Source organism: Mercurialis annua, linkage group LG1-X (genome assembly GCF_937616625.2).
Source record: "Mercurialis annua linkage group LG1-X, ddMerAnnu1.2, whole genome shotgun sequence".
Taxonomy (NCBI): domain Eukaryota; kingdom Viridiplantae; phylum Streptophyta; class Magnoliopsida; order Malpighiales; family Euphorbiaceae; genus Mercurialis; species Mercurialis annua.
Genome location: NC_065570.1, coordinates 65,442,271 through 65,452,005, shown reverse-complemented (window position 1 = coordinate 65,452,005; position 9,735 = coordinate 65,442,271). Strand labels below are relative to the sequence as shown.

Genomic DNA, 9,735 nt, shown 5'->3' with positions numbered 1-9,735 from the left:
TTTGAACCTTTTCGGACGTTGAGGGCTTGCTTGATCCTGGAGACAAACCTTAAGGGCATAAATGACCTTTTTCCCTAAATTAAATAACACATGTGAACAAGTGTCAATCAAGATAATTTGTGGGTAAGGTTGACTTTATTTGTGGATTTGGCAATCCGACTTAACAGTCGATTACTTGATTACACGTCTGTATATTTGAAAATTTTACCAACAATTCAGAATCTAGTATTCTATGAATGCACAAAGTATATCAAGATAGATTGCCGTTTGTTTCACCAAAAGATTGAGTCTCCCAGTTTCATCTTGATTTAACTTCATCTTCCACTACAAGAAACTGCTTCATTAGCGAAGGGAAAAGTGGTCGTAAATTCATTAATTACGGTCGTAATATGTCTATAGGGACGGTAAAAATCCGGTCGTATATTGTCGCAATAGGCTCCGCCGTAAAAAGTATTTGAGACGGTAATAAAGCATCCGGTCGTAATATATTTGCGAAGGGAAAATTTCCGGTCGCTAAAATAAACATTAATAGCGACCAAAAATCCGGTCGTAGTTTAATCAATAAAGTAATTGCGACCACAATCTATATACCAATTGCGACCAAAACCCCTTCGCAAAAAAATATAACTATTCAATACACAAACAGCAACAGCTCCCACATAATGTAATTATAAGCAGAAATATGCAACAAAAATCTGAATCTCATTAATCATAAGCAGTAATAATTTGAATCTGAATTTCTTTCATAAAAGGGATTATATTCATATAAAAAGGGACTATTATCATTGTCTACAAAAGAAATACATTCAAATTTTGCTCAGCTGATATTTTACTTAGCTTGATTGGCTTCTTCGTTTGTGGATTAGAAGTTGTCGTCGCTTCTGTAAGTTCCTCTACTTTGACATCTATTAGTTGCTCATCAAATTTCTGCATTGCCTCCTCCATGCACAGCTTCTCATAGCTAAAACAATGATATTTAGTTTAAGAATTTACCTTGTGAGCAAAATGCAGAGATATTACACGATACAGATCACATAGAGAAGTCATAGCAAGCAAAACCTACATTCTTAAACATAATTTTCAGATGTCATAGCAAATTTTAGATAGTTAATCTATTAGCACATGGATGCACTTTAACCACTTATGAATAAAAGCTCTCTGCTTTTAAAGCATCAAATTAGCACATGAAAACAAATTGTTATTCATAGTTCAGATCAGCACATGAAATTAAAGAAAATTGGTTCAGATCAGCACATGAAATCAAAGAAAATTGGTTCAGATCAGAACATGAAAACAAATATGTTTAAAACAAAAAACACTTATGTAAGATCGTAGAGCATTATGATTCATATAAAAGAAAATATATAAAAATATTAACGAACATAATGAACTTAACAGTGTAAACATGTAAACATTCAAATTTTAAGTTTAATGTTTTCAAATTTATTTTGGTAGCATATTTAAATTAAGATAGCAGGAAAAAAAATAACAAATAATAATAATAATAAATCCACCCATTAAGTCATGTTTCTTGTTTAAAATACTCAGAACATTACCTATTCTATGGCTGATGTTTGTCTGATCAGTCTAGTTATAAAATGAACTTGAACTCCTCTGACCTGAATTCGTTCCTGGAAATAAAAACAGAACAAAGCATAAGTACATAAAAGGAGAAGATAATCCATCTGAATTGATTAACAGAACAGCCTTGGCGATTCTTAAAAGGATAAAAAATATAACATGTCAAAAACAGCTAAGTTTAACAGAACAGCCTTGGCAATTCTTCAAACTGAAATCAAACAGAATTCGTGCCGCATTACACATTTTTATATTTTAGCATGTCAAAACCGTAACGACCTAGATATTTAAACTGATTCCCCAAGTTTTGAACTATTTTCTATACAGATTTGAGAAGAGAAGGTGCTAATTAGAATCTTTAGTTCCTACTTCCAAGTGAGGTTCTAGCTATTTCTATCTGATTCATGATGTTTAAACTAATCCAAACTAAATTTTTTCGAGAAAATTCTGAGTTCTAATGTGCTAATTCTGATTGGAAACAGAGAAAAATGAAGGAAAATCAGTTTGTACTAATTTAAGAAAAAATCAAAACTCTAAGTTGAGAAGAAATCAAAAATTGTTTTGCTTGTACACTTCCAGTTTATGAAATCAAAATCCTAATTTGAGAAGAAATCAAAACCATAAATTGAGAAGATTCAGTTAATGAAAACTCTACCTGAGGTTTCGGTCGAAATCTTCTTGCTTCTGCTGCTGGATTTTGAGATGAGAATTGTTAGTTTTCTTGTAGTGTGCACCATTTTCTATGAAAGCCCCGCTAGAGTTGGTCTTTTCAGCATCAGTTCCTTTGACTGCAAATAAGCGAAGGTGATCATATGCAAGCAAAACAACATTTGAGCTCACTTTAATTCCATTATCCTTCACATAAGAGTTTACCTAAAAGGGGACATAAAACCAAACAAATAGAAATTAAACTAAGACTTAAATTTTGAAATAAATGATTATGAAGATTTAACATAAACACGACAATACGAACAATTCCACTGCATAAAAGATGACCTTAGAAAGCCAAAATTGGAACCTTTGCTAGCTGCCCTGAATATATATCAAGTTAGAAGAATGACCATTGCATTTGTCTGAATCATCAATCCTAGAATTTCCTTTGATGTCATCAAATCGAGTTAAAACAATGATAAAAGAACTTGACATGAAATTCATTTCAGAAAGGCTTTGAGTCTTACCAGTAGCTACAGCACGTGTCAATCCTACCAGAAATGCAATAGTAGTAGTCATTTCTCACATCAGTCAAAATTATAAAATATGAACTTCTAAAACAATGAAAGTACAAAAGCAAGTAGACTCAAATTGAGTGATCAAGCATAAATAACATTAAGGTTCCATAAGTAACGTTAAAGACAAATTTAAATGTTAAGTTGACTCATGGTAGCTGTAGTCAAACAAGAAATGTGAACCTCAAATGACAGTAAAATGGAAACCAAATGAAGCAAAGTAAAAACGATAAGAAACACCATACCGAGATAGAATTAAACCTGCGAACACTTCCCTACCACTGAAAGTTCCATAATGTGCAAATAACCAAAGGTTCCATAAGCTGCATATATCAGGCACTGGATCATAGAAAATGATCCAGTAACTGATATATAACCATTAATAGAAGAAAATAGCAACATATTATGGCCAAAATACTAAAGAAAATGTTATTCTATAGATGTCCTAGAAACAAGTGAGCATGATGGAAACACTACTACTTCATTTGATAAATCATAATTTGATTCCACCTAATCATAATAGTCTCTATATATTCAAGCGTATAGCTCATTTTGGATCTCCAACAATTACAACATAACATTTCAAAAATAAAATGAAAAATAGTAACTAAAAAATGGATAAACATTATCTAAAAAAATCAAATTGAGAAAAGTAATTTACCAAATTGTAAGGATAATTGCAGCCAGGAGACGTAAGTGAATAGTCACAATGAGAAGTGTTGTCTGCGGTGGAAAATGACAGATATTAAAATAACAAACAGAAAAGTAAAACGAAAATCAATGAGCATGTTAGGGAAATTAATCAACAATTTGCATCAAACTCTCATTCTCTCCCAAAATTCAATCAAAAATTCACAGTGAAATTAGAAATCAGGTAATAAAATGAGATGAGGATTTGCTGCAGTTGAGAAGAAATCAAAAATCAAAACCCTAGGTTGAGAAGAAATCAAAAATTCACAGTGAAGTTAGAATTTAATTACAATAAAAAATAACAAAGCAAATCCATACTAGCAGATATTTCAGTCGATGACAACGTTAAGGCTTCAGGCGATAGCAGCATCGTCATTGTTTAGGTTTCAGTCGATAGCAGCAGCGAATTCGTTTAGCTACATCGTTTAGGTTTCCGCTGATAGCAATCGTTTAGGTTTCCGTTGATAGCAATTGTTTAGAAACAGCGTTTAGATTTCAGTTGATAGCAATTGTTTAGGTTTGGCTGCAGCGTTTAGGATTCATACGATTTTTTTGTTATTTTTAAGCATTTGGAAATATTAAGTTAGTGATTAGGCTTAGTTTTTAACAATTGGGACGGGAATTATTTTCTTTTTAGGAAAGGATTATAAAAGTAGTCGCAAAATAAAGTGTAAATTTAATTTGAGGACCGGCCAGCCGCACTGTCCTAATTGATACCCAAATTACGACCGGGATAGTAGCCCCTCGCAATATACTGGTCGTTAAAAATCCCTTTTCTTGTAGTGAATTCTCCCAGTTTCATCTCACAATCAACCGGCATATTTTCCGATTAAGCCACTTCCTCCTCAAGTCTTTCAATCTTCAATTTTCAGGCTGGATATTCAAGATTTGTACCTGGTGGGTTTAATTCATCTAAGAATTTCTCATAAATAAGCTTCATTTATAGCTCATTTAAATGTTTTCTGATTTTGGTTCAGTTCTTAACAATTTACATAATAGAATTAAAAACAAAAAACAAAAAATAAAATGAAAAAGAACAAAGATGAGACAAACTTTATATTGAAATTTCAAGCCACTCGATTTTATCCTAGATTACAAGAAAGCAATAATATAAGAAGCAACCAAACCCAAATTATTAATAATGTACACCAACTGAACCAAACCCTAATTAGATTAACGACTCTCAGATCTTTAGCTAGCATTTGTCTTCAGCTAAAGATCCATTACCAACATTCTCCATCTGCAAACCTCCAGATTTATCATTATTTCTCGGTTTGTACCATAAAGCACAGATCAGATAGACACCAAAATTTATAAATTCAAGAACTGCAAGAAGGCCATAGAAACAATCAAGGCGACCATGGTTTATATCATCAGCCAACCATCCTTGACCACCGTTGGTTCCTGTAACTCGCTTCACCACCATAACCAAGAAGCTACTGATGAAGAAACCGAGCGAAAGCGTGGTGAGGAAGAGACCGGTGCTCATCGTTTTCATTCCTTTTGGTGATTGAGTTATGAAGAAATCGAGTTGGCCTGTGTAAATGAATGCTTCGCCTGCACCGATTAAGAAGAACTGTGGTACTAAGAAGAATACGCTTATGGGTAGGGCTTCTGTGCTGTCGCCGACTGATTTTGCCACTGATAAACGCTTCGTTTCGATTGAAGCTGCTGCAGCCATTCCCATTGTTGCTAGAACTAGTCCAATGCTTATCTTTTGTAGGCTCGAGAAACCTGTTAGATGGTTATGTGATTATGTTATAAACTAATTTGAGTGTTAGAAGTCTCTTTGGTATCAATTATTTATTCTATACTTGAATTTGGTAACAAAATTTCAATTACTATCGAAAAAATATCAAAACATTGAGGCGAAACTTACAATTTATTCATTAGAAATTGATTATTACTTTTACAAGTTATTAAATTATAGACTAATGTACTGTAAAAATAAATTAAGGAACTGATTAGACTATTTGACTAACAAGTAGATATATCTGATAAGATTCACATAAATGCTAGATCGGACTGACAAAGATTTTAATATTGAATGTAAATGACAAACGGCCTACAGTTACTAGAAAAGTATATTCTTCAAAAAAGTATTTCTATTTCATCCGATAATACCACATTATTATCCGATCTAATACGATGGTCGGGTGAAACAAATTTAAAAAACATGCCACCGTGTTGTTTGCCATATGATACTACCAATTATCGCATGAGCTAATTGTAATCTAAAAAAATGAAAGCATGTGCTGTTGAATTATGGTACCTGGTTTGCCTGTCCATTTCTTCCAAAGAGGCATGATGATACGATCGTAGGCAGCAAGTGAAATTAAAATAGCAGCAACAAAGAAGACATTCAGAGAGCCCGCCGGAATCTGAAAGCTTCCGACTGATCTTTCCATGGTGGAAGCTTGCTCAACCGAGAATGTGATCATCTGTGCATATGTGGTCCAAAATAAAATAGTTGTCGCCCAAATTGGCAATATTCTCACCATCATCTTCACTTCTTCGACCCTCGTCACCGAGCATAATTTCCACGGATTCGGATTCGTAGAACCGCCGTTTTCGAAATCTCCTTCTGCAACTATAGCTGCCTTGTCCAGGAAGCTATATCATATTCACAAAAGAAAATTTGATTTGCATCAATCACATAATGACTTATTAATTACTTCAATTCTCAACTATACTTTTTTTGGCAAAATGAATTGAGATATCATTATAAAGTTGACAAATATACTCTGAATTTAAAAAAATTAGTTTGGTTCAACTATTTAATAGCTTAATTTGTATCAATTATATTCAAGCAGCAAATAAACTCATTAATGATATAATTAATAAAAGAATATGCAATGCAATATTTTAAGTTATTTCTATAATAAATTAGTCTACTTTTAAAGAAAAAATTTATTTTTTTATTATAGTAACATAACATTTTGATAACAGAAATTGGATACCTAATTTCTTAATTTTTTTGATGAGTTTTTCTTCAATTATGTCCTATTTTATCATAGAAATAAGTGGGCAGACTACGATTTTCATCATTTTATTTGCTGCCAGAATATAATTGACACAAATTGTAAATTTTTTAGACCAAACTGTCATAATGGTCTACTCATAATATTCATTTTACTTGTGTATACTTACTGGAATTGTTGGGAGTGCTGGATTCTTGACACCTCAGGAGAATTGTCAAACAACAAGCTAATATCGTACGGCAAATCCAAGTTTCTTTTCTTAATAGCAGCAACAATAACTTGAAAAATATGAACTATGGGGCTCCCTGAGCTTTTCTTGTATCTGTATCTTTTCGTGCCGTACAGGAATATCATTACGGCAGTAAACATTGAGATGGAACAAATTCCGTAGCCCCAGCTTCGACCGACGTCATCTTGAATATAAACCAGCACTGTAACAGCAAGCAGAGTTCCTATGCTGATTAAGAAGAAGAATCGGTGGAAGAAATATGTCATTTGAGATTTCTCCTTTTCGTCTTTTTCGTCGAATTGATCAGTTCCGAATCCTGAGACACTTGATTTTAAGCCTCCAGTTCCTAGTGCAATTAGGTATAGAGCTAGATATAGAATTCCCATTTGGAATCCATTTGCTTGTACACACTCATCATTATTAGTTTTGCATGGAGGTGGCTGTAGCTGTGGTAGCTTAGTTATTACAGCTAACATCCCGGTTCCCTGACGTTCACATGAATTGTAAAATAATTAAAATTTCGTGTTGAAATTCCAAAACATGTTATTATTCATAATTTTGTTTGTATTTAAATTTATTTCTATCGATAATATTACTTACGAGTGTTTGTACGAGAGCGAATATTGCAATAGTTTTGAATCGGCCAAGGTAAGAATCGGCAAGAAAGCCTCCAAGCAAACATAAGAGAAAAGACGTGCCCATAAAGTCTGTGACAGTATTAGCAGAAGTTGCACTAGGCAAATGCATTGTTCCGATCAAATATGTCACCAAATTCACAGCTATTCCCATGGTTGAAAGCCTCTCACATAATTCAATCCCTGTAATTAAATTAAATAATTCAGTAACTAATTTCTACGCAGCATATATTTTTTATTTTCGCCAAGACAAGAAATAATCAATAAAATATAGAAGAGAATTATTTACTCTTTTTTGGTAGAAGGTAAAATAAATCCTTCAACTTCTTTAGAAATAGCATATAAGTCCTTTTAGTTTTTTAGTCACTTGGACCTTTGATATTTTTAAATGGTGCAAATTAACCCTCGCGCTTGAAAAAAAACCATAAAAATAACTAAAAGCGTGTGCTCTTCTCAAGAAATTTAAAGAGCTTTTTTTTTTTATAACATTTACAAATATTAAAGGTCTAAATGGCAAAAATAAAACTAAGAAGATTAATATACACTTTTTGAGCAACTTGAAAGTTTTTATTTCTTTTAATCTTTGTCCTTTAATTTCTTTTTTATCATTTAATTTGGACGTGGCAACAAGTTCTGATGCTAAGGATTTTTATGAGATAAAGAGTTCCTTGTACAAGTGAATATTATGGGAAAAAGTTAAAAAGATCCTCAATCTTTTTATATAAAAGTGGAGTGGGTAGGCAAGTAGACAAAATAAAGATGAAGGTGATAAAAAATAAGAAACATAGTAAATTAATTTTGAATGAGAATATTTCCATCTTCAATCTGTTTTCTCACATGGATTTCTGACCCAAGAAAAGGACGCAAATTTAATCATAAATTAGAGAAAAGCGATGGACACTTGAGTTTTTAAAGTGGGTTCCACTAATTTTGTCACCTTCTTCTAGCTGGCCTTTAATTATCATACCCAAAATAGTGAAAAGATGAAGCAATCATACTAAATGAAAACTCAATTATTAATATCAAACTTTGGTTTACTAATATAATAATAAACCCAAAAACTTTGGACTACTTGGACTAAATGCCAAGTGTCCGCCATGTGGTATTGTCCAATATGATAATAGAGGAGATTAATTTTATTAAACTTTTCTCTCTTTTGGATTTAGAAAAATATTTGTTAAACCCTAAAAAGATCCATCATCAGCAGGTTTCCTTTGACTTTGCATGAAACACCTGATTTGTTATAACTTTATGTTTAACTTATCATAGCTAAAGCAAAATCAAACATGAAAAATTAATTAACTAATTAACTATATATCTGCAAATACTTGATAATTTTGAAGAATGAAATTAAAAGCAAACCTAAAACAAGAGCAGCAGGCACCCAACCACCAGTTTTAGATCTGTCAGCAGGAAAACCTTTGTAATCTACAGCATCAGAAACAGCCCAACTCATCTTTTCATCCTGAAAATCAAGAAACATAATCAATTTCTTGAATGTATAGTAATCTATATGACTTGCACGAAAAAGGAAACAGAATATATTAATTAGAAATATAACACTTCGGAGTTTCAAAAGCGTTTTCGAAAAACAGAAACGAAATTCTACTCGATAAATTTCCGAATAATATAGGTTATAAGTATACAAAACAGTATAAACTAACCATGATTCAACTTTGAACAGAGAAAAAGAGTGCCAAAATCTTGAATAAGAAAGAAAGAATAATAGTGATAGGTAACTATTTGTTTATCTTCTTCTTCTTCTGCTGAGAAATATTATTCTTGAACTCACACCATAAATGTCATGGCAATTTCTTCTTTTTATAGGCAAATGTTGAACTAAAAAAAGAAAAAGTATGACCCTCCACTAAGTATAATTGAAAGCAATCGATCACTGCTTGTATTGATCTTGATAATGGGTAGGGATTAGTTTTATCGCATATTGGAGAAATTGGAAGGTTCTGGCTAAGACTGAAAAATTAATAATTATATTTATAAAAAAATAAAGATGGCAATAATAAGTTTAAGTGTTGAGAGAGATATTTGGTGCAAAAAGTAGATGTTGATTGAGAAAAAACAAATGGAATATAGAACACGCAACACTAACACCATTAATTTTTGTTTTTATCAACTTTCAATTTTTATTTTTCTGTGGAGGAGTGATAGATCTTGGCTTGGTGAAGATTATGAACTACAGTACTTGGCTGGCCTATTAGCTTGCCTGCTTCCTTGCTTGCCCATATTAAGTGCTTTTTCTACCCCACCATGCATAAAACAATGGCTGCCCATCACTAAAATATATTGTGATTAGAGATTTATGAAAAATTTATTCAAATTTTCGAGAATTGAAATGTGGTTTGATTTTAAAGTACTAATCTGAATTCACTAACCCTCAT

General features: G+C 32.3%; 2 protein-coding genes across 2 annotated transcripts; both read right to left on the bottom strand.

Annotated features, from left to right (window-relative positions):
• Window positions 1-722: 722 nt before the first annotated feature.
• Window positions 723-4,430, bottom strand: LOC126664557 (uncharacterized). Its single transcript, XM_050357003.2, has 5 exons — window positions 3,813-4,430; window positions 3,466-3,527; window positions 2,234-2,451; window positions 1,557-1,631; window positions 723-961 (listed from the first exon to the last, which is right to left on the bottom strand). Exons 1-4 carry the CDS (start codon window positions 3,868-3,870, stop codon window positions 1,592-1,594), a joined length of 378 nt encoding a protein of 125 aa, XP_050212960.1. The 5' UTR covers window positions 3,871-4,430; the 3' UTR covers window positions 723-961; window positions 1,557-1,591.
• Window positions 4,431-4,537: 107 nt separating this feature from the next.
• On the bottom strand, window positions 4,538-9,357 carry LOC126664556 (protein NRT1/ PTR FAMILY 6.2). Its single transcript, XM_050357002.2, has 6 exons — window positions 9,004-9,357; window positions 8,702-8,804; window positions 7,305-7,522; window positions 6,645-7,189; window positions 5,767-6,107; window positions 4,538-5,228 (listed from the first exon to the last, which is right to left on the bottom strand). The coding sequence occupies exons 1-6, from the start codon at window positions 9,004-9,006 to the stop codon at window positions 4,690-4,692; spliced, it is 1,749 nt and encodes a 582-aa protein (XP_050212959.1). The 5' UTR covers window positions 9,007-9,357; the 3' UTR covers window positions 4,538-4,689.
• Between the last annotated feature and the right edge of the window lie 378 nt (window positions 9,358-9,735).

Bases quoted from the DNA above. Each gene is read 5' to 3' on its own strand.
- LOC126664557 (XM_050357003.2), bottom strand. From the start codon at position 3,870: ATGACGATGCTGCTATCGCCTGAAGCCTTAACGTTGTCATCGACTGAA. The intron at 3,528-3,812 runs GTATGGATTTGC...TTTCCACCGCAG, and splicing joins ATCGACTGAAATATCTGCTA to ACAACACTTCTCATTGTGAC. The intron at 2,452-3,465 runs GTAAATTACTTT...GTCCCCTTTTAG, and splicing joins GCAATTATCCTTACAATTTG to GTAAACTCTTATGTGAAGGA.
- LOC126664556 (XM_050357002.2), bottom strand. The intron at 7,190-7,304 runs GTAAGTAATATT...TGTGAACGTCAG, and splicing joins TCGCTCTCGTACAAACACTC to GGAACCGGGATGTTAGCTGT. The intron at 5,229-5,766 runs GTACCATAATTC...ACCATCTAACAG, and splicing joins GAAATGGACAGGCAAACCAG to GTTTCTCGAGCCTACAAAAG.